The sequence below is a fragment of the Rousettus aegyptiacus genome, unplaced genomic scaffold (genome assembly GCF_014176215.1).
Source record: "Rousettus aegyptiacus isolate mRouAeg1 unplaced genomic scaffold, mRouAeg1.p scaffold_m13_p_1, whole genome shotgun sequence".
Lineage (NCBI taxonomy): Eukaryota > Metazoa > Chordata > Mammalia > Chiroptera > Pteropodidae > Rousettus > Rousettus aegyptiacus.
Window position 1 is genome coordinate 37808442 of NW_023416284.1, and position 24754 is coordinate 37833195.

Consider the following 24754-nt stretch of genomic DNA (forward strand, 5'->3'; position numbering starts at 1 on the left):
TCAAATATCTGTGAGGATTAGAGCTAATGCATCTAGTGCCTGGCACAGAATGGCAATAAATTCACAATAGGTCTTTGGTAAATATGATGATTACTTCATCTGACTTGATTACATGAATAAATAGAAATGAAAACCTTTCTTAGGTCATATGAAGGAGATCTCAGCATTTTCTGTTCCAGACCTGAAGGCTATTCTTCCACTTCGTCTATGGAAATCAAGTATATCTCGTGTTCAGTACTGCCCTGTGAGGATCAAGGGAAGAGGCTGGAGCACTAAACCTGGATTCAGGTAAGGGTTTGAGACTCATGAAACATGAGTGAATCTCTTCTCCTCTCTCCCAGAATCAGTTTGTTGTCTTACACAATGTGAATAAGAGATGATACCCAACTCATGAATCGCTGGAGGATTCAACAAGGCTTCCCAACCTGTACTCTAATGACCCACTCGCATTTCCACTTTCTACCTCAGAGTAAACATCCTAAAATATAAATATGACCCTGTAGCTCCTTGGCTTAAAACCCTTCAGTGGTTCCCCACTGCCTAGAGGGAAAGGTGCAAGTTCTTTAACTGTCACTCTAGTGCTTCCTCAACTCTACCCATGATCTGATCTGACTCCTGCACCATCTCATTTCTGGTAGCTCCTCAACCTGGTGTGTGCTCAGGGCTACTAAGTAGACTTGCCATTTTAGGAACAAGCCAGGCCATCTCTCACTTCCATGCCTTTGTCTATGAGTCTTTCTCAGCCTGGAACACCCTTCAGCCCCCTTGGTCATTTAGCAAACACTTGTTCATATGCAAAGACTCAGCTCCAACATCATGTCTTCTAGCAGTCTTTCCAGACCCCATGCCCAGTAGAGCTGATCACTCCTTTTCTTGTTTGCCCCCTGCCCACATACTATCTCTAGCAACAGTACACAGAGCATGTGATGGCGTTCTTCACAAGAACATGAGCTCTTTGTGTCCTATACTTCTCTGCATCTTTAGAGCCTGATAAGAGGTCTTGCACAGGAATCAGTGCTGTGGGTAGGGTTGCTATGATCCCTTGAAACCCTCCATTCCAGACACATTTCCTTGGATCCTGAATGCTTCTCTGGGCACACATAGTACACACTAGGAAGGCCTTGGTAGTTTGATTCTTCTGAGGGCCAGGTTGAAATTCTTGATAATTGTAATAGCTATTATTTATTGAGAACCCAATGGGTAATGAATACTCATCATGCTAGTCTTGGGGTGGTACCCGATGGGGCCTAAGTGCTCAGCAGAGCCGAGACCGGGGATGTATCCAGGGGGTACTAGGTGCTCCTCACGTTAAGTGAGAGGTTGCACTCAGATAGCATTGATGAGATGAATAAATGGCATTAACAGTCCTTTTCCCCACAGGACTACTCACAAAGAGGCCTGGGGGGCCTGAGACTTCAGCACCTCATGGTGGGGCATCTCATGCAGCAGGAGGATCCCTGAATTGCTAAGTCACTGGCGCTTCTTTCACGGGAGCCCAAGTTTGACCTTTCACTCAGATTAAGTTTGAGCTTTGACTCAGATATTTTCCTTATGCTGTTTGTATTGTACTAAGGAACACACACACACACACACACACACACACACAAAATGAAATAAATCATTTAGCATTTAACTGCTAGGAACATCTGGAGTGTGTGTGTGAGAAAGAGACAGAAACCCGCCCACCCAAATTGGATTGATGAGCAGGTAGAGTGTAGGTCACTCTCATACAGTAAAATCATTGATATGAATTGGCTCTCCCCCTCCACCCACATAGAACAAATCTTCTTTTGCATAAAGAATCACACTGAGGCTTTGTTCCGAATACATAACAAGCATCCTATTCTTTTTAGTATGACAAAATACAGTTAAACATGTCAGTTTCTTCTGGGAACTTTTGTTAAAGTCAGCTGCTTGGTTCCACAATAATTTGGAGAGAGTTGTTGATACTCTTTTATCAGATGCATGCAAATTGCTTCAGAGATGTTCCTTATTCAATAGGCAAGCAACAAAGAGATGGTCAGCATCATGTGGCTTTATATTAATGATCAGGAAATCATTTGTAACTGTCACTTACCTGGAGCCAGGCAAACTGAGACAACATAGGGCAGTACAGAGAAGAAGAAGCTCTGCCTGTAATCTCCAAACCCACATCCTGGATGTCTTCATTTTCTCTAGGTGAGAAGAGATCCAGCTGAGGCACCTAGATCCATGAAAAGCCTGCAAGGGAGTGCTACCGTTAGTTTCTGTCCCCATAGTGCAAATATTTCAGCAAAGTAAACAGAACTAGGGATTGGAAATCCCTTAGACTTTGCACAGACAGAAAGTTTACCTGTGACTCTGGAAAGCAATGAAGATGATAGAACACTCTGCGGTTGCTTGGTTTTTATTCATATGTTTAGGATTTTTAGGTAAGCAGCTGAGAGGACAGGCTGTTAGTGGGGCAATACGAATTATGGGCTCTAAATCCAGGCTGCCTGGGCTCAAATTCTTTCTTTGTCACTTACTAGTTTTGCAACCTTGAGCAAGTTACTTTCCCTTTATGCCTCAGTTTCCTCACTTGCAAAATGGTGAGGAGTAAATAAGTGAACATAAGTAAAGTGCTTAGAACAGGCCAGTGCTGAGCACTCAGGCATGTGAGCTATTACTAGGTGGAATGCAGGGTTTGGAGTCAGGCCACGGTTTGAATTCTCGTTTTGCCTTTTCTCTGCTATGTGATTTTGAGTAAGTTGGCAAGAGGCTGTCGAGCTCTAAAGCCCATCTACCGGAATTCAAATTCTCTATGTATGTTTCACTAACTATGTGACCTGGTGCAAATTATTGACTTCTCTGGCCCCAAATTTCTTCATCTATAAAACAAGAACAACAATAGTACCCATCTCATGGTCTTGTTGTGAAGATTAGATAAATCTAAATATTTAAAGCGCTTTGAATGATGCCTGACATGTACTCTGTGCTCTCTATATAAGTGACTGTCTCTGATTTTGTTTCCTCATAATAAAATTGTGAGAGCTGTGCCTACCTATCAGAGTTGGAAGGGTCAGTAAGATGAGACAGTAAGTGTTAAAATGTTTCACAATAGACATTATAAAAATGAGAACTATAAGAGAACAATTAGCCAATTATGTGTTGTTGTTATATAATTTATGTAGAACTTCATTGTACATCGGGGGAAATAGATAGCTTCCCTGACCTTGTTGGGAAGTGAAGTGTAGTAGACAATTGGTATGAGATGGAATTAACATTTGTCTCCAATATTTGCCAGTCACCCTAAGAACCACGAGTGTAGTGGCACCTGAAAGGAGTTCAATAAATGCCTTTGCCCTTAACCTGTCACCTCTTCCACATTAAAGGTCAGAGGAAACCTGCTGTCCTCTCAGGCTGAACGCAGCAAAAGCTTCAGCAGGTGCTGCTCATGTGTGGTGAGTCAAATTTCTTTTGTTTGAGCCTAGAAGAGTGCTTCACCTTCATCTTTTCACTATTCTGAAGAGTTCACTGATTACCTTGTCACTCTGTGTGGCCTCACCATTAAACTGGATTAAAAGAAAACATCACAGTAGGGCTCTCTTGAAATGGCATAATCCAAGCAAATGTTCACCTCAATACTTCTAGAAATGACTCCTAGATCACCTGTGACCCAGAAGTGGGATGAGTGTCCTGGCATTTCCAGTTCCAGTAGGGACACAGGATGTCAGCCCTGACTCACAACATGGAGATGGTACCTATCCTGCCTGTGTGAGAAGCACAGGAGTCTCGTGTGAAACAAACATGGTGCAAACTCAAGACAACATGCATAAGGTACCGCCTTGAAAACCATTACTAACTCCTCAGAATCAACAAATTAAAGTCCAAACTGTACTAACCTGGCATTTATGAAATCAGTTTGCAGGCTATAAGGGGCCGAATAAACATGATGGCTGGCTATCTTGTTGGTGCTGATATTGTAGGCATAGATGAGAGGCTTCTGAGGCGGGGAGCAGCAGGCAACTTGTGGGTGGGCTGGAACAAAGAACACAAGATAGATCTGATGTCCTTAAACAGTCTATCTAATTTCTCTGAGACTCTATTTTCTCATCTGTAAAATGGGGATAATAATTCATTAATACCCACTTTATAAGGTTGTTTTGAGGTTTGAATATATAAAATACTAAGCCGTTATTCTCTATCACCTGGCACAAAATGGCGTAACCTTGAGTGCCAGCCTGCTCCCCCATCTTGCCATGTCTGCCAGAGTACTGGGCTGGGGCTGGGAACGCAAATAAGGAAGAGTAGCAACGGGTCAGAGGGAAAGCCACAGAGGGCAGTAGTCCCTTCACATTCATTGTGCCGGAACCTGGAACACAAGGTCTGCTGTCAGGCCATTCTATGTGCATTCCAGTTATCATTAGCCAGCCCTAGCATAAGGTCCCATCTCACTGCTGTCCCAAAGCATGCAGTGACCTGAACTATGACATGATCGATTGTGGTAGTTAATCATTTGTAAACAAGCAGAAAATTGCGTTTCAAGAAAGATTCACATCTTCTCTCATATCTGCCTGCATTTCAGAGAAGTCATGTCCTCATAAGTTAGGGCTCCCCTACCACATCCTCAGTCTGATGGACTCATGGGAAAACCTGCATGCAAATTTTAGAGGTTATACAAATAACAGTGTTATATGAATGAATCATGTGCTCTCTCACCTCCAGATTTTCTGTGCATGTTGTTCCCCCTGCCCAGAACATGTGCCACTTGGCTAATTATGATTCATCATTTACATTTCACACTAAATGTCACCTTCTCAAGAAAGCCTTGCCTATTGACTCCCCTGGGATTCTTTGGTTCCAGTGTCCAATAGGCCTCCTGGAATTCCAGGCTCCTATCGCCCCCTGGTGGTTTCAGGTGCCACTCACCCGAGGTCATTCCAGGAAGATGGCCGCCTTAAGCTGCAATGATAATACACATATTTTTCAAGGACAGATCTTGTTTGATCTTGACAATAACCCAACAAACTAAGCATAATCTACCATGCCTCTGAGATGGGATTCCACAACTGGTTCCACAGCTGCTAAGTAGCAAATCTTTAATCAGACACAAGTTTTTTCTTTTTTCTTTTTCTTTTTCTGATTCGCGATCTCTTCTTTTTGTAATTCCAAGACTTTATCCTCCTGTTAGGAAGTTCTAGGACTGATTTAGGCCTAGAACAACATCACCATCCTCTGGTCTAGTTGCTCTCACTGAAGGCTGTGGCTTTCTTTTCTGACTGTAAGAGGGCTTTTAAAAATGATCATTATCTCTAGGTCTTTAAGTTGTATGTTGGAATTAGTAGCTCTAGCTCTATGGATTACCTAACGGTTTATTGTTTATCCAGCTTTTGATGACTAGTTTTCTAATCTTCACCTAGTTCTATAATCACACAATCAATACCATATGTTTTAGGTTTTCGTTATGGCAGCATTCCACTCCTGATACCTATTTTTGTATTAGTTAGCTTTCGATGCATAACAAATAATCCCCAAATTTAGTAGCTTAAAAAAATAGTCATTTATTAGCTTACAATTCATTGGGTCATCAAGTAGGCCTGGGCTCAGCTGGGCAGTTATGCTGGTCTTGCCTGGGTTTACTGATGCAACCTCAGCCAGCCGGTGGGTCAGACTGCTGGTTGATGGAAGATGGCCTTCCTTGCTTGAGAATTCATGCTGTCTGTCAGTAGGTGACGGCTGTTGGCTAAAGTGATGGGGTAACTGGGCCATATGTCTCCAAATAGACTAACTCTGATTTCTTCATGGTGATCTCACAGTTCCAAAGAGCAGCAAGAAAGGACAAGCCTCGATGAACATGTGCTTTTTAAGCCTCTGCTTGCATTATATTTCTCATTGGCCAAAGCAATGAACCTACATTCAAGAAATGTAGATCGTTCCTGCTGATAGGAGGAAAAGTAGAGTCATTTTGCAAAGGGGTGTGCATAAAAGATTGGAAAGGATTTGCAGACACTTTGCAATTTACCACAGACATGTGCCACTTTCATGCTGAAGCATTTCAAAGCCAGCGTGCTTGCTTCATTTCTTTCTTTTCGTGTCCTGGTAGTTAGGAAGCATGTGTTGAGATAATAGTGTCTTATGGTGGAGGGAGCCTACACCGCTGACTCCCTAGCTGCAGGAGAGCCATTGCTGACCCACTAAGAACTTTATGAGTGAGAATTAAACTTTCGTTATGCTAGATCATTGAGATTTTGTGGTTTATATGTTACTACAGCAACAGCTATTCTATCCTGACTAATATACGCTTGTGTTACATACAAAATTTGGTGTGTATATACTTTTTTCTGGGGAAAAGTCCATCACTTCTCTTAATCTCGAAAAATCTGAAATTCAAAAGAAATAAAAACACAACGAAGCAAAAAGAAAAAATTCCCTTAAGAGATATAACTTTTTTAGCTCAGAAAATTATCTGTGATTCCTTTAAAGGTAGTATGGAGTAGTCTGAAGTGTTTGGGACATCAGATAGACCTAGATTAGCATTTCATTTCTCTCATTTATATCCTTGACAAATTAGTTTATTTCCTGGACAAATTCCTTAAGCCCTCAGAGCAGTGATTTCCCTAGTTTAAAACGCAGGCTTGTCAAAATAATGCTCCAATAATTATTTATTGAGAGCCAACTAGAAGCCAGGCACAATGCTAGGTGCCTGAGTATCAAGATGAATGTGTAATAGACCTTCACTATAGGAGCTGATAACCTGGTGAGAGGGATAGACACAGTAATGACATATCAGGGCAGCATGGTATGATAGATGCAGTGATAGAGATCTGCAGAGTATAGCTTAGGTGTAGCCAAATGTGTGTGCATGCATGTGTGTATACATGAGTGTGTGAGTATATGAATGTGTGTGTGCATGTATGTGTTCATGCTTGTAGTTGCTGGAAAAGATTTCTCAGAAATGTTCGAACTGGACCTTAACGAGTAAGGGAGATTTAGCAAACCAAAGAACCAAAGGGAGGGCATGTGGCATTAGAGAGGAGCCAGCAAAATCAAGACACAAAGGTGAGAGCCATTCCATGGTGCTGGAGCATGAGTTCAATATTAGTAGAAAGAAATGAAACTGGAGAGGCAAGCAAGAGCCATATCATGTAGGACCTCATGGGCAGTACTAATGATACGGGTTTCCTCCTAAATGCAAGGGGGAGCTCTTGGAGCGTGTTAGGAGGTGAGGGGAGGGGGCAGCTTTCTTTGTGAGGGAGACTACGCTTGCTGCCATGTAGAGAATGGATCAGAGGGAGGCAAACTGGAGCAGAGAGACGAGTTAGAGGCTGTTATAACAGTCCACTGAGAGACAATGGAGGCCTAACGTAGGGCAGTGGTAGCGGGGATGGAGAGGAGGGCATAAACCTAATATCTGTCTGCTGTTGCTGAGAGAAGTAAATAATGTGCTATTTGTATAAGGCTTTGTAAACTATCCAGTTCTGCACAAAGGTGGGATTATTATGACTGAGATTATATAGTTCCCTGGTAAGGAAGGTGTACTAAGTCCCCAGGGCTGAGTTTGGCAGCTGTTCAGAGCAGCACCGTGCCATATAGCACACACTTCCTTCCTTCTCACCCTCAGTCCTGGGGATTAAAGTGCACAGGCTGCTTCACTTCAAGGTGAGTTCCTTGTCTTCCGGGTTCACCTTCCCTGGATCCTATAGGAAAGCCTTTACTGACCCAGAGTTCTAATCAGTGTCTGGGGTCCCCTGATCTCCAATGGTTTCACTGTGGGTTCTTCATTGAGGCCCAGGGAACCTGACTCAGAAGAGCCCTTAGCAGACTGCTGTGATAAACTGCATCACCAGAAGTGGTTCTGCACATTGGGACTTCTTATCCATGGCAGGGGTATTATCTCCATGTGGTTCAAAATTGAACCAGAAAGAAGTATGGGTAGGCTCAGTGGGCTGAGTGGGGCAGCAATGTCTTTGGAGGACTAATTGGGAAGAACTAACCCAATGGAGAAAAGGAAATGGCTCTATTCCCAAATAGAAAAAATAAGAAGAATAGGATGGGAGAGACAGCCAGTAAAATAAATAAGAGTCTCATCCTTCTGTACAAGGAGAATAAGTGATCACAGATCCCCATCTTTTTCCTCTGAGGCCCCCAGTTATACTACATTTCCTGGTGCCCCTTTTAATTCTACTTGGCCCTGTGACTCCACCACTTGCCAGCTGAATGTGTATACCCAGGGTGAACTCGGGGGCCAGTGTTGAAGAGGGCAGAACCTCTGGCAGCCTGGGTTCCTACATGACCTCATGGAGCAGAGTCCTCCCCACTCCCTGCTGATTAGACTATGCGTGAGTAGGAAATAAACGTCTATTGTGTTAAGCTGCTGAAATTTTGGTGTTTTTCTGTTATAATAGCTACCGTTACTTAAACTAATATACCTCCTTTCCATGATTCCCACTGCCTACCTCATAGAATTGGCAAGTATTCACTGAAAAGGGTCATGGGTTCAAAACAGCCATCTGAGTAGCCACTGTCTATGACACAGTTCTGGTGGTGGCAGAAATGCAGTGACTATTTAGCAGAGGCTTCGCTATCTAGTCTAGGTGCTGTTTCTCCTTCGTGTCTATGGACACACACAAGTGCCGTGTTTCTCCTATTATGTATGGTTTGTAAAGTATTGATGTGCATTTCTCTCTGGCTGCGAATGGGGAGGAATAGGCATAGTACACTGAGTATAAGCCGTCCAGGTCAGGAAAGCATCGGAAGTGTACCAAGAACAGTTGATCAGCACTGATGATGATGATCCACACTGTAAAGACCAGGTAGAGAGAAGAGGCCAGTGTCATGTTCCAAGGTAGAGTTTGGACAGAGTGGTGACAGGAGAGATGACTTTGTAGGCTTTGCCTCATCATTTGGACATATTTGCCAAATACAATGGAGAAGACTGAAGAAAGAACCCTTAGGTGCAATTTGATTTGTGCTAGAGTGGGCTTGGCTCCTGGTCAGTGACTTGAGAGCCGATGGACGAGGACCTAACTATAGATGTGAGGAGAATGAGTCAAGAAGAAATACTAGCAGACAGGTGGGCCATGACAGTAATGAGAATTATGCTTTTAATTAAGTCCCCAAGCTAGGGAAAACTTTTAGACATTGATCATGAAAGAGTGGTATGTCCAGGACCCACATGTGGGAAAAGCTGACGAATCATAGGTCACCCAATGGTTCTGTGTCTACACATAATTACATGCTTAATACTGGAGCACGGAGCATCATATTTCCTGTTAAACACTTTTTTGGTTCCCAACGTCTTAGGGTATTTTACTGACCTCATGATGTTTATCGATATTACTGGCCTCGGCAATGAAAAATCTCAAGGTCAACTCGGAGCAACACATTTTTGTAAATTACTTTATATTAAAGTATGGGTAATCTTTTAAAAAATAAAATACTGAGTGCTCATTTTCTACTTAAGATATTTCCAGGAATTCTAGATATGTATGAGGAGGGAAAATGGGATTCTGCCTGGCAACGAGCCAGGAAACTAATTACCTGAGGGACTTGAAACAACTCGGTGGATTACATAGTTGCATTGATTTTGTGGATTAACTGTGGCAAATAGCGAAATTTAAGCCACAGTGTTCATTTGTTCCTTCACTCACTAGTGGATCAGGTTCTAACTCCCTAGCCTGGCAAATAAATGGTGTCTCAATCTGTATGCCTCAGCTATTCTGAGCTTTGTACCAATCTGAACTCTGAACCAGTTTATTAATTCAAATATATATATGCATGTGTGTATATATATATATACATATACACACATATATATATTTAATATCTACTGTGCAGTTAACTGTGTTAAAATGGAGGAGGCAGCAATGAATATTCCTCTTGGCTCCCTGCTCACACGGAGCTTCCTGTTTCATGGAGGAAATAAACTGGAATAATTGCACATATCTATAATGATGACTTGAGTAACTGGAAGTAGTAAAACCATAAACTGTCCTGACATTAGTGAGGCGGCGGTTGGGGGTGGGGAAAGGACTCTGGGAGACATCTCCTGTGCTTAGATGCCTGAAACCAAAGGGGAAAGTGGTTGAATCATCCAACTTTTGAATTACTGATGCTATTACTAATGTCACATAGTGCCATGCATGCAGCATCTGTTATCTGGTGTTGCCATAAAGAACTACCGTAAAACTTAGTGGCTTAAAACATCTATTACAGTTCTACAGGTTAAGAATTCAAACAGGGCACAGCAGGAGTGGTCACCTCTGTTCCCTGTGATGTCTGCCGGGGCTGGAACATCTCAGATGGCTTCTCCACACAGATATTTGTTGATTCAGCTGGAAAACCGGACAGCTCAGAGCTGGATGGGATAGCTTGAATGGGGCCTCGGTCCTCTCCAGGTGGCCGCTCCGCAAGGCCTCGCCACGTGATCTCTAGAGCAGAGTAGCTGGACTTCTTACACCGTGTCTCAGGACTCCCACAGGATATAAAAGAACATAAAAGCAGAAGCTGCCAGACCTACTTAAGGCTCTAGCCTGGAACTGGTACAATGTTGCTTCCATCACATTCTAATAGTTACAGTGAGTCACATGGCCAGCCCAGACTCCGTGTGGGAGTCTGGGAGCTACACAGGGTACAAATATCGGAAGTGCACTCATTGGGAACCATCTTTAGAGACCAGCTATTACATTTAGAAAGTGGCATTGTTTAACGAGGTTACTTATTACTATTTTTTTTTAACACAAGTCTAAAACAGAAACAGCCTCTCTATCCCCCCAAAAGCCTGAAAGTACCCTTCTTTAACTATTGCTGCTATAGAATATGGCTCACAGCAATAGGTGGAGTTTTTTGAGTAGTGGTGTGCCAGGGCACCGCAACCCACAGGGAAATATCATCTCTGGACCCTCAAGTGAAGCAGCAATTCTCCAATCAGGACTCACGACCTATAACAGACTTTGAGACTTGGCAGGTATAAAGACCAAGATCTCCTACAAAGGGTTTTGAGACCCCTGAATGTGAAATGATGCCATCCAGAGACAGCATGAGAGAGAAGAACGGGGCATACAGAAGAGGAATAGCTGATCTTACAAGCAAAACAAAGCAGGAGACCTGGTTTCACCTGGACTGAGGCTATACGCTCGGCTGGGGAAGATGTCAACATTGACATCAGAAATCTTGTCTCGCATTCCTAGAGTTTGTTCTGTGTATTTCTGCTTAACTGTGTAGTAAATCAAACATATGACACTAGGCTGGCCTTGCACACATGTTAACAGAACGGCTCTACAGTTAGAATGTCTGGTTGTAAAGCCTGCCTTTTTCATGTGCTGGGTGTGTAGCCTTGTGTAGAGTTACACAATTTTTCCATTTAGGATTGTGAAAGGGCTTAGCACAGTGGCACACAGAGCAGGATCTTGATAATTGTTAGTATCATTATTGATATTCTTGTTATTAATTTCATAATTTCCAACTTACACATTCCTTCCAGCTAGATATCTGACTTGGATGAGCTCCTATATCTGTCCATTGATGTGAAATTTTGGTGCCCAGAGTGGGCAAAACCAGAATAAGAGCCCTGTTTTCAGAAAGGAATATTAGTATCTGCCTAGATGCATATGCTAGGCAGGAGAACCCTGGCCTTATGAACTTGGCTCTTTGATAAGGTTTGATAACCAGCAGTGTGTTGAGGTCAAGGCTGAATCATCTGGACACCTAAATCATACTCACTGACCAACCTAAGAAAAATTTTCTGATTGTTTGAGGAGCCTTAAGGGAATATAAACATAGTTTTGATTTTTATTCAAAATCTATTCAAAACTTTGCAAATTTCTATTTTTTCCTGAATACATTAGTCTATTTGATCTGGACCCATGTTTGGATAACTGCATTTGTCAAGGTGTGCAATTGCTCTTCCCCAGAGGTTCTCTTTACCCTGGAAATTGACACCACAGTTTCCATATATGAGCCAAGTATGGGGGAAATGCCTGTTTCCTGAGAGGGGCGACATGGGGCAGTGGGTATGCACAGACTCTGCAGCCCTGCTACCTGGTGCTTGAGTGGGTGTCTTAGTCTACTCAGGCTACTATGATAAAATATCACAGGCTAGGTGCCTAAGAAACACCAGAAATGTACTGATCACAGTTCTGGAGGCTGGCAGTCCAAGGACAAGATGCCAGCAGATTCAGTGTCTCGTGAGGGCCCATTTTCTGGTTCATAGAGAGCCATATTCTAGCTGTATCCTCACATGGTAGAAGGGAGCAGGGAGCTCTATGGATCTCTTACATAGGGACACTAATACCATTCATGAAGGCTCTGCTCTCATGACCTAATTACCTCCTAAAGCCCTCACCTCCAAATACCATCACAATGGCGATTAGGTTTCAGCATATGAATTTGAGGGGAACCCAAGCACTCGGACTATAGCAGCAGACTTCTACACTTAATATTATGTTTCTTAACTTCAGTTTTCCCATCTGGAAAATGTGGCTAATTATACCCACCTCATAGGGCTCTCGTGAGGGTTAAATGAGTTAACGCATAAAATACTCGTGGCACGTGATAAGTATACTTCGTAAGCATTAGTTATTGTTATTACTCCGCTTCTATAGGTGCAGGGGTTTATCCCAGTTCTCAGGCCTCCTTTGTCTGGACTCTGACTCTGAACTTCATGGACTTCCTTGAACAAGTGTGAAAAGGGAAAGAAAGGTAGCCTTTTCCAGATGTACAGTTCCACCTGATGCGTGAAGCCTGGCCCCAGCTTTTAGATTGTTCTATGGCAGAATGGAATGAGAAGAAAAGTCCTGGGGTTCATACTAAAGGATGGGATTTAGGACCCATTCCTGCTACTTGTATACCACCTGTGTGTGTCCTTGGAAAAGTCACATCTCCATTCTGAGTCTCAGGTTCTCAGGTTCATAATAATTATGACACTCCCTATGGCTGGGCATCTGGCATTTAGTATCCAGGCAGACTTGCTGAGGCAGGAGAAGCCTAAGTGTCCAGGCAGTAAAGCCGCAGTCACCTGGGGTCCCTGAGAGGCAAGAAAGTAGATGACAACTGGAATCCGGGAACTAAAAATAGGCGTGTATACTGAAACAGGCTGGCTGCCAGCTGCTCTGTGTTCAGCCACTTGTAGAGCGAGTGCCTGGGGTCTCTTATACTCCCCAAATCTGTAACCTGGGAGAAGGACAGCCTGTGAGTAGGTTCTTACGAGCACTAAATGGCCCCCAAATCTTCCCTATTGTTCCCATGAGGCCTTGCTGGCGGGGCTTCTTTCCAAACCCTCTAGAATTAGCCCAGGCCTCTCCAGTCAGCTCTGATACTCTGCTTCTTTTTGGTACTTTCTCCTGTTGTTTTCACCACCCTTGAGTTTATCTATCTGGCTGCCCCTTTGGTGGGAGGACAGTTCTGCCCTATGTTCCCTGCCCAGTCTCAGTACATGCTTCTGGTTTGGGAACTTGCACTTTTGAGAGGAAGTGCCAAAGAATGTGGAACAATGGGCTAAGTTTGAATCTCAATGTGAAACTTATTAGCTTTGTGGCTTTGGGCAAGCTTCTTTGCCTTTCTGATCCTCAGTTCTTTCACTATAACATAGAACAGTGCTTGTATGAGGGTTATAAGAATTAGAGGCAATATATGTAAATTTCCTGTGCAGTGCTTGACACATGGTAGGTGGTCAATACGGCAGCTGCTACTCCTATTATAACTATTATTGTTTTATTATCCACAATGTCCTGGCCATGTCCAGGACTGGGAAAAATGCTCATAGACATGTAGAATCATGAAACTATGATGATTATTAAAATGTTACTCTATCTTAGGGCATCCAAGGGCCAGGCTTAAATTCTACATTTAGCCAAATTTCAGATTTTTAACTGAAAAGCCTAAGCAGAACATTCACCAGAACTCACACCTCCAGGCTTCCCTTCCTAGATGGGCAGAAAAGAACAAACCTTCCAGGATAACTCACTGCTTTGAGTTTTCAGCTTTGGCCCCCAATCTCACAGGTGTCCAGGAAGAGAGATGGCATCCTCTAAATACTGAATAAAAACAACAGTAATAATGAGCATCATAGCATAAGGATAATCATTGCAGGTTTTTAAAAAATGGGCTTTATCTTGACCACAAATAGGTGTAATCCCTTGCCCCCCATGGAGCTGCTTGGGTTATCATTTTTCCTAGTGTCTCTGATCCAAATGCAAAAACATAAGTTCTGTAGAACTGTGGGAAAAGGAAAGTCCCCTCTCCTCAGCACCCTTATCCCTCTGCATTCTGGGAATGGAAGTCTGTTTGCCAGGAGGGTGCTGGAGTGAGAGGCAGGGGCCATGCCTGGGCCACAGCTGCTTTGCCAGGTTTCTTGTCAATACCTGTTGACTTCTCTGAATAATTGTTTCAGGTGCCTTAGAATATTTCTTCATATCACTGGATGGATTATGAGGGCTCTATTGATTTTGTGGTTTCATGTGGAAAAGATCTAATCCAACCCTCCATTGTTCATTTTCCTTAACCTTTTAATAACATGATAGGGAGGCAACCCATCAGAATGGAAATTGTTTCTGAGGCATGTTGTCATAAATATATAACACAGACAGTTTTATTTTATGGGAGAAGCCATATTTTTTGAAATAATAATAATAATAAAATTTGTGTGGTGTATGGCAGTTTACAAAGCACTTTTCTATATCAACTCATTTAATACTGAAGGTAATCCTGATAGGTAAGAGTTTTTTTTTATTATTATTATTTTGATTTATTCATTCCATGAGTCTTTCCACAACATGATTTTTTATTATTATCTGCTGTGTCACAGATGAAGAACCTGCATTGCTCAAGGTCACATAGCTCTTAAAAATAAGATTTGGAGTCAGGGTGATTTGCACTCAAATCCTGAGGCTTCTTCCATGTTGTCATTGTATAACCTTGGACAAAAGGTTTAAATTTTCCATGGTTCATTTCTTTACCAATAAAATAAGGATAATGATATTTTTGCTGGGTTTTGTAAGGGGTAAGGATGCTGTCGGTAAACCATCTGCATAGTACTTGGCACCAAGGAGAGGATCAAAAACTGTTAGCTATTCTAATTAAAATAATAATAATAATAATGATAATTATTATTATTATTTGATAAAGGTAGGATTTGAGTCAAAGGATTTATGTCAAACCTCAGTTTTCCTTTGCTGGAGAGAAATTAGAATCTGTGCTCTCACTCTCTCTCTCTCTTACTTCTTTCCTTTACTTTTAAAACTCTACCGTAATTTACAATAAACCAAAGGCTCTTCAGTTTAACACCTGGAAGTTTCTATTGGTGCAGGGGGTGAGGAATAAGAATTATCTGATAGGTAGCAATGCCTCTGAGTCTTTCTCTCTGGAGCAGGATATCAGCCAGCGGTCTGGAACCTCTTGGTGCCGAGGGTGCATTTCTGGACCCTGGAGGCCTCTGACCCACACCTGTGCCATGCCCTGCCTCAAGAAAAGCTGATGGAGCATGCAGATGTTCTCACCATAGCTTGGAGAAGTTACAAGGATCGTGGACTTGAATCAAGGAAGCAGATGGACTGGGCTTTATTCCCAGACCTGCCATTCACTAGCTCTGAGGCCTTGAGAAAGTAATTTCTGTTGTCCAGGCCTCTTTAAAATGAGAGAGTTCACCTGTAACTTGTGTTTCCCACATCAGATTTACCAGGAAACCAAAAAGCTGTTTAAGTTCTACTCCCCCATTTCAGACATGAGGGTTGGGAAGGGGGCAGCAGGAGAGGGATAAAAGGAAGAAGAAATATCTATATTAAGAAATTTGAGCTTGGATGACATCTAGGTTTCTTCTGGAACTCATATTCTATGGCTTTAGCAAACCAGAATAGAAATATATTGACTTGCTGTCTGTTTCAATGCTTCCTCTGTTAGCTTTGAGTATTACTCAACAATGTAGGTAAGATAAAAATAAACATATCCCTAGCAACAAGTGACATTTTCTCTCCTCTCCACCCCCTCCCTTCTTCTTTTTCCTCCCTTTCTATGAGAAATGCATTATCTTCTGGGTCAAATTCTGGGTCTCCATTAATAAATCCGAAATCTCCTGACTTGTGCTACTTGGCACATGCCATTCCCTTTGTCTGGATGGATTTTTCATTTGGTGAAATGAAAAATGGATTTTTCATTCGCCAACTGGTGAACTCTTGTTCGTCTTTTCAAGATCTATCTCAAACGTCATCTCTTTTACAAAGCCTTCCTTGAGTATCCTAAGAAAAGGAACCACTTCCTCCTTGGACCCCATTGCACTATCTCTAGGTTGGTATTTGTGACACTTCATCATTGTAATTCCTTAACCACCTGTTCTTCCACCTTCCTCCACTTGTGCACTCCTTCATTTGGTATCCTGAGCACTGGTAGGGTTTGCCCTCTTTTATGGTATTGCTTTGCTGGTAAGAATGCTAAGAACCCTGTCAAAAAAGCCTTTATAATTCACCGATTCATTCATTTATCCACGGACTCAGAATATTTTATAACATTGAAAAGGGCATTGCATTTATCATCCAACCTCATCATTCAACTTAGACATTGGGATTCAGAGAGGTAAAGTAAATTACTGAAAGCTACTCAGCTATGCAGAAGTGGAATTGCAAGTCAACTCCAGGTCCCCTAATTCAGCCTGTGCCTTCCTCTCAGTTCTGTGGTTTAGTAAACCTTTGCCACTTACCTACTATGTGCAGGGCACTGAGCTATGACTATGGAAAGAGAATTAACATGACATGGTCCTGTTATCAAGGGGTTTACAGTCTAGTAGGAAAGCAAAGGTGTTTATCCACGCAGGAAGATTTAAGCCCCACTGACCCACTAATGTACAGACCACCTCCTGACAGTGGGTCCCAGATGGCAGTTAATGCTCCTTCAGGAACACTGCTCTGTGCTCACTTGTCCTGAGCTGCTTCATGCCTGATTCTGAACCCTCACTAGGTACTCTGATTTTGACAGTGGCTTCTGTCCACATTCTCCTCCCTGCTCACCCATTTTAAAGTTTGTCTGATTCTTCCTCTTGGCATTTTGGACCTAGGCTCTCTTTCGTGACCTTGAGGTTCTTCTCAATCTGTTTCTTCCTTTCTTGAAAAAGATTCCCTGCTCTAGTTTCCACCCCCACAAAATGCCACTACTGCCCTCCTCACTATCCCTCGGCCTAGTCCCCACATCCAAATGAAATCAACTTACTTCTGATACAATTACGGAGATACTTCCATTGGTTGACTTTCTTTGTGACCCTGGCATGTCGGTTTTCTTCTAGTAGAGAACAAATCTGTTAAAGTACATCTTTCTTGAGAAGATGGTTTCCATTGCAGCACTGGGTTTGCAAATTATAACACGTCTGCAAGATACAATCCTTGTTCTACCTAAAATGCTATCAGCACAATGCACGGATGACTTTGTAGATTATTATTTTTTTGAATCAGCTCATGTGGAGTTTGATAAAACCTCTTTCTCATGATTCATAAACCAGATGTTTCCACTGAGATAACATGACCTTATTAGTGGTGAATCTCATGCATTAACTTAACAGATATTAGCTAAGCTCTTTTCATCCTCTGTTCATGTGAGCATGGAAAGAGCTGGGGAAAGGTATCATAACAGGCGATGGCCCAGGAGCTTCATGAATGCTAGCTTGATACCAAGTGGAAGCAGGAGGACAGTCACCTCACTCTCACTTTCCAGAGGAATCATGGAACAGTGAAAGAGCAAGAGATTTGGAGTCTGTCAATCAGTGTTCTGCTTCTGGCTAAATTTACCATTTACCTGGAGAGGCTGTTTCCTGCCCCCTGAATGTCAGTTTCTTCCTTAATAAAAGGCAAGTGAGAATACCCACCTCATAGGACCAGTGTGAGATGAAAAACAAGAGTGTAGGTATATTAACCCTCATCCCAAATACCATTCTCTATAAAGAAGACCTGATAGTAAGGAGGAATTGGGACGGAAGATGCCTAGTACAAAGGAGAAAATTTGAGTGGAGAAGATAACTAATGAGCTGGCTAAGGGGCAGACTCCTGATCTAGCCATTGGGTGAGGAGGTAGAAGAGGCTGGCGGTCATAGGCCGAATAACTGTGTCTAAGGGGAACAGACTTGGTCTGGCCCAGCTCAGCAGTAAGTCAGAGTGGGATTTCTGGGAGATTGAGGGCTGACTTGAAGTAGCATTCCCACCCGACAAGACAGGAAGTCTTGTTCACAGAGACTAATCCAGGCTCTCAGGGAAAAGTATGAACTTGGCTCAAGAAAGTGTGTCAGAACCCCAGGCAGACCTGCTGGCACTCAGAACAGGACACCTGTCTTTTTGCAGCACTGGAGTAGACAGTGAATACTGGAACTAAGACCTGACTGCTGGACTGGGTGCTTATGGCCAGGATCCAAAAGCAGGGTTTTGGCTCCACGAGACGTATTCTGATTTGGACAGCAAAGCTAGCCTCAAACCCTACCTGCTGGTGGGGACGGGATTGCTAATAAAGTACCTACATGGTCAGAGCTGGCTCAGCACTGAGTAGAGTAGTGCTGATGGCAGCTAGACATAAGGTTGGGAAAAAAAAGAAACCTACAGGTATCCCCAAATCTCCCTCTAATTCCTCATCTGGACAATAAGATCACCCCTGGAGGCTTCTGGAATATTTAAGGAGGATCAGCAACTTCTGAGGTTATAACTTTATGAAGAATTTTAGAAATCTTGCCACTCATTGTAATTTTAATTCTTCTTGTCCGTTTAAGAACCTAGGTGGAAATATTAGACCCAGACTTAATTCTACAGATAACATAGAGCTATGGAAGTTCTTAGAAGAACAGAATATGTAGGATAAGCCATGTCTCAAAATATTTATTAGATAATGTTTCAGAGGAAAGACAAGGTGACCACTTAGGAGGCTTGTCCTCTCGTGATAATGGGATAGAGAAGAGAGGATAGATAGACATGTGTGAAGAAAGGGAAATTGTCAGAATTCTCCAATGAAGGCTGGAGAAGGAGGTTTAGATGGTGGATCAAGCAATACTTCTTCCCTTGTCCCCTAAGGGCACCCTGTTTCCACAGGAGAAAGGGTGGGAGACTTTATCTACTCCACTCTCCCTTGAAGTGGAGAAGCCCAGAGAGTTTGGATTGTAAAAAAGGAGAGACTAGAATCCAGCCATGTGAGTTGGAAGGAGAGGGTCTCAGCAGCTCATTCCACAGCTGAATTTCAAGCCTCTTATCTACTGGCCTTCCACTTCTCCATAGGAAGGGTGGGGTCAGTGATCACCCCTGCTCCCGAGATAGGAGCATAACAGAGTGCAAGGAACACTTCCAGACACACCGGCCAGCCAGAGCAAATCTACCACTGCTCCTCCCCAGCTGTGAAGCTCAGATACTTTACTACTATTTTACAGACATGAATGTAAAGTTTACACGTGCCACATACTTTACAAATGCCAGCTCATTTATTCATTGTAATGATATTCTCATCTGTATTTTATAGATGAGGACACGGTAGCTCAGAGAATCTAACTCACCCAATGTCATGGAGCTACTAAGTGACAGAGCTGGGCAGCTGGAATTTGACTTGTACACTGAGGATCTGTGTACTTTACTGTAGGAAGACTGGACCTCAGTTTCATGTACACATACATCCATCTACACTGATCTATGTGTACATGAAAGGCAATATTCACTGAATCCGTGGTTTAGTGAAAAGTGAATTGTACACATAGTATGTTATTTATATGTTAAAAAAGCAAACACCTACAAAATAAAACTATTTTTGAAGTAAACATCTGTGAATGTAAATACCTAGAAGAATCCAGAAGAGTAGACTGGATAACTGGTTTTCTCTGAGAAAGGAACTAGGATGAAAGAACATGGTCAAGACTTAGTTTTCTCTGTAATATTAAATTATTGTTATATTAAGAATATACTTATGACTTCTATAAATTAAAAATACATTTAAACAAACTAATGAAAAAAAGAGTTGGCAGAGAGAGCAGGATTAGGAACAAACTTATGAAAGCTTTATATTTATATATCTTACATTTACTACATTTTTATATTTAGTAAAATAAATTAAGGGTGCATGCTAAATAAAGAGAACATTGTTGTTATAAGTCGTAAATAATAATATGGTTCATAGATCAACTTAGATCTTTAGCCTCTGATCATGGTATGACTTTCACAGGTGAGAGGAGGCTGGTGATGATGATGCTGTAACGGTGATGAGAGAAAAGGCAAACTATAGGTGTGTGGCAACGAGAATTTCAGGGCCCACTTCCTCAGCCACCTCACTGATTGCCCCCATCTCTAAAACGTCTTTGATTTTCAGATTAGAATTCCATGCCTGCAATGGACACAATGGTCCGGCCACCCAAACTGTTCTTACCTCTTTCGAAATATCATGCAGTACAGGATGCTTGGTCTTTCTCATGGTCTCTTTGAACCTGTTTAGAGGATGAAAGTGAATCATTTAAACCTTGTCTGTCCAAAGATCAACTTTCTTTTGGAAGGGGATAGATAGATTTCCACTGACCGCTTCATTAGGGTGGTTTGAAGTTTAAGGAGTGTGAGATTACTTACGTGTTTGAGTCAGTTTTGTGGATTCCAAATCCTCTTCTTTTTCTCCAATGTGTATTGCTCAAGATCACCAAATCACCTCTAATAACAATTCAATGGGTACTTTTCAACCTGATGCTAATTGAAGAGTCATCCTGGTGTAATTAAGAACCTGAGTTCTGATGTTAGACTGGGTATGAATCTTAGCCCTTCAACAGCTACTTCTGTGACCTGGGTACTTTCTTTCTCAACTTGAGTGCCATTATTTGTAAAATATGTACAGTAATTGTTTAAACCTCACAGAGCTGTGGTGATGATGACGAACTGAAATGATCTAGGTAAAGCATTTTACATGGTATCTAGCACACATTAAAAACGCAGTGTTATCTATTATGATGACTGTATGGCATTTTACAATTTGGTCTCATGGTTTCTTATTTCTTAAAATATATTTTTCTGCTTAAAAAGGTAACAGATATTTATTATAGAGAAACTGAAAAACAACACAATTCACCACAAAGAATAAAATGGAAGTCATATGTAATCCTACTCACTGATCTGAATACTTAAAATTATATATTAACTAATTATACATTTTGGGGGCTTATTTCTGTAGCTTATGTTCACTGATCATTCTTTTTATTTTTCTGTCCTGTACCAATCATTTTAAATTACTTTGGTTTTATGTGTTGAGATCTGATAGTACAGGTTTACTTTTATGACATTTTTTTTCTTGACTATGCTAATGTGTTTTCTCTTTCACACATGCTTTAGAACATGATCGAATATGAATATGTGATTTAGATGTAGAATTGAGATTATGATGAGAATTGCATTGTTATAAATTAATTAGGGAGAACAGACATTTTTACAATGTTGAGCCTTCTTCTTTCAATTTGTTCAGTTACTTTATGCCCTTTGACAGTTTTTATAATTTTTTAAATCTAGATTTTACATCTCGGTATTTATCCTTGGGTATTTTATTTTCGCTGCTATTATTAATGGAATCCATTTTTCTATTATGTGTTCTAAATGATTACTTACAGCGATACAGAAAATATTTTTTACATATTTAATTTTAAACCAACCACCTTCAATCTCTTATAAGTTCTTACAGTTTCTGATGGATATTTCCTATTTGAAAATATTATCTGCAAAGACTGATAATTTCCTCAGTTTGCATTTAAACACTTGATTTCTTTTCATTATATTAGTTTATTGCATTGCCTCAAATTTCAGAATGTCAAATGATAGAGGTGATGGCTGACAGCCTTGACCTCCATCTGATGTTATTGGAGATGCCGTCAAGTTTCACTGCTATGTTACGCATTGGCTATTTGTGTGAGATAGATGCTCTTTATCATGTGAGGGGAACTCTCTAATTCTAGTTTTCTTTCTTTTTTTTTCCTTGAAGAGGATAATAAATTTTATCAGATGGCTTTTTGGCATCTGCTCAGATGAGACAATCTTGACCTATTAATTGCATTCCGAGAATCAACTTTATGGTGTACAGCTGTGTTTAATTTGCTAATATTTAATTTAGGAATTTCTGATTATTCATTAGAAAGATTAGGCTATAATCTTTCTAATAAAACTTTTTGATGTTTTATTATTCCAGCTTTGAAATATGAATTCAGAAACTGTTTCTTCTGCATTTTCAACAGCTTAAGTAGGATGTCATTTTCTCCCTTCATTCACAGCCACTCCAGGCACACCACGTTTATTGCCCCTGCCAGCTTTGTAATGCTTTTCCTTCTACTGCTATCATCTCATAGTGAACACTTACTCATTTCTTAAGACCTATCTCAAACATCAACACTGCTCTGTAGCCTTCTCCATAGCCTTCTCCCACCATTTCCATGGTATCAGCACATGCTTTGATTTCAGCCCTAATCCTACTATAATTTATCTATTAAGCTATTTTTTTTCCCACTAGAGTCTGAGTTTCTTGAAGTGAGGACATTCATGTGTGCATTGTAAGAATTTGTTTTTCTGAATCTCCAGTGCTGATCACAGGACCTGGCACATAGTTTGTGCTTAATAACTCTTTGTTATATGGATAACAGTTTTGCTTTAAACTATGCCAGTGAAAAAATTTCAAAGAGGTCTGTGATGCTTCTTTGCCTTTTTTTGACAATAAAATGGAGATAATAATCACTCACTGCCATTCTGCACACTTAGTAGAGTTACTAAGCTGGGATAATAGATATGAAAAGATAAAGTGAAAGAATTAAGTACACAATAGCAATTAGACTTTCTTTGGTATTATTAATAGGTAATGTTTTGAGCAGGTACAGAATTATCAAATGTATTTCTCATAACAGCTCTATGAGGTCAATAGTGTTATCTCAATTTTGCACATGACTGATCTGAATGTTAGAGTGCTTAAATAACTCGTCTGAGGTCAAACAACTGGTAAGTCTTGAAACCAGAACCTACAGCAGACTTTCTGAACTGAGTCCATCACCTGGAAGTGACTCTCTGTTGACTCATCAGTAAAGGCAGTGTGTTCTAGCTGTGTGAGAAAAGCGATAAATAATACGCAAAGGGTGAAGATTTGTTTAAATAATTATTTCCCAAGTTCTACCTAAGTTTAATGCACAATAGGAAGTAGAAATACTATTGAATATCTACCTGTTTGACTTCTGTATCATTTGTCATTTGTCTTTTGAGCGTTCCTTTAGTTTTAGTTTATGCTGTGGTATTGATTTATCACATATCATATAAAAGGATAAACATGGGCTGTGTAATAATTGACCACTTTTCTGTTTCCTTCTTTGGAGGTCTGAAAAGACACTTTCCTTTAGTAACTACATTCCTAGACTTGTGAGCTCATGGCTGCGAGTTACAGGTGAGTGAGAGACTTCAGGGTTCTTCCCACCCCTAAAAGAAAGGCACAGTAGAGCTGCTAAAAGTATAGTATAAAGAAGGGCAGTTTAGAATTTTACTGTTGACAGTATGCCAGCCCTGACTGCTGCTCATTCCATCTCCAACCAGTCCCTGCTTCTTCCCCACTCCAGGCTGCGACCCCAGCATGAGTGATAGAAGTAGCAAGACGCTGTTCAGAAGATTAAAGACCCAAGTCACCAGAGGCTGCTGTCTCGCAAGAATATTTAGACGTTTTCCACTTGGCAGTCATTCATACTCTCCAGCAAAGGATGAACAGAAAACCCGTTCAAAAAGTTTCCCTCTTCAGATCTCTGTACCTTGGAATATAAAGTGAATGCGTGGATTTTGTTTTAAAATTAAATATTCATTGGATTGGGTTAGAGCTATTACTGTTCTGGAGAATAAAACTAGATTTTTCCTTTGTTTCAGAATAACTGCAGTCATTTCACTTAAGAATCAATTTCTGTACTGAATCAGTCAGGGTAATGCATGGTATGATTTTGTAATATAATAGACACGACTTGGAATTGAATACAGAAAGACTCAAAGTATTTTATAGAGGGTGTGTGAGCAATTTGACATCACAGAAACTCTGCAGACAGAAGCAACCAAGGAGTGGAGGAAAGAGACTTGGGAACCAGACCCTGAGAGAACTGTGACAGCCTCTGGGTGAGCTCTTTGGCTCTATTGATTGATAGCTGTTTCATACCACCTCTGAGTTTCAGTTTCCTATAAGCTGTAAAATGGGGAGCATTTTCTTTCAGGATTTGTGTAAGTATTTAGAAATGATAGTTGTGAGTGGCACATCTAGAGTAGGAGCACAAGAGTGGCAGCTATTATTCGTATTTCAACATAAATATTGAGAACTGGTCACTAAAAAATTTAAATGCCGTTTACATCTTTTTTTTTTTTTTTTTTTAAATCTTACAGGCACCACTGCTCACATTACCCTTGAATTTAAACATCTTTTAAAGGCTTTCAAAGCTTTGAAGGTTGATTTCAAAGAAACCTGTTTTTTTTCTAGGCGTTTTTCCTACTGTCATTTTGAGTAAAACAAAAACATTTACTGTCAAAACAACAAGGGTTTGCTCTCAAGCACAAAATGAAAGTAGATATGTCTGCCTGATTTATTTTGGCATTCGCTTAGCAGTTAAATAGGACACCTCTTAATTTGTCACTTCTTTAAGATTCACTTAGGTTGGAAAGGTAAATCACCGGCGCTTGGTTTCAGCTAACCTTGAACTAGTTTGGGCAAAAAGTGTATTCTTTATTCCTCTAACATACATCCTTTAAAAAGTGCCAATTAAAGAAGAAATTACTTAGCAAATAGTTAGAGACAGTAACACCTAATAGATTTTTTTTTTTACTTTAAA

The 24754-nt window shown here is 41.1% G+C and overlaps 1 protein-coding gene and 1 long non-coding RNA gene across 4 annotated transcripts in view; one reads left to right on the plus strand and one right to left on the minus strand.

The window, feature by feature from the left end:
* C8B (complement C8 beta chain) overlaps positions 1-2250 on the minus strand; it is a 37659-nt gene extending 35409 nt beyond the window's left edge. Inside the window, exon 1 of the mRNA XM_016159879.2 lies at positions 2078-2250. Coding sequence (XP_016015365.2) covers positions 2078-2169 — 92 coding nt within the window. The 5' untranslated portion in view covers positions 2170-2250. The remainder of the gene's footprint in view (positions 1-2077) is intronic.
* LOC107518334 lies at positions 1-24676 on the plus strand. Of its 3 annotated transcripts, none has more exons than XR_001598825.2 (4): positions 1-288; positions 3354-3422; positions 3613-3798; positions 23513-24676. It is a non-coding gene; the product is annotated as an uncharacterized LOC107518334 (long non-coding RNA). The 3 variants fall into 3 exon arrangements; XR_004953331.1 differs by lacking the exon at positions 1-288 and adding an exon at positions 1651-2411; XR_001598824.2 differs by lacking the exon at positions 3613-3798.
* Positions 24677-24754: the final 78 nt, after the last annotated feature.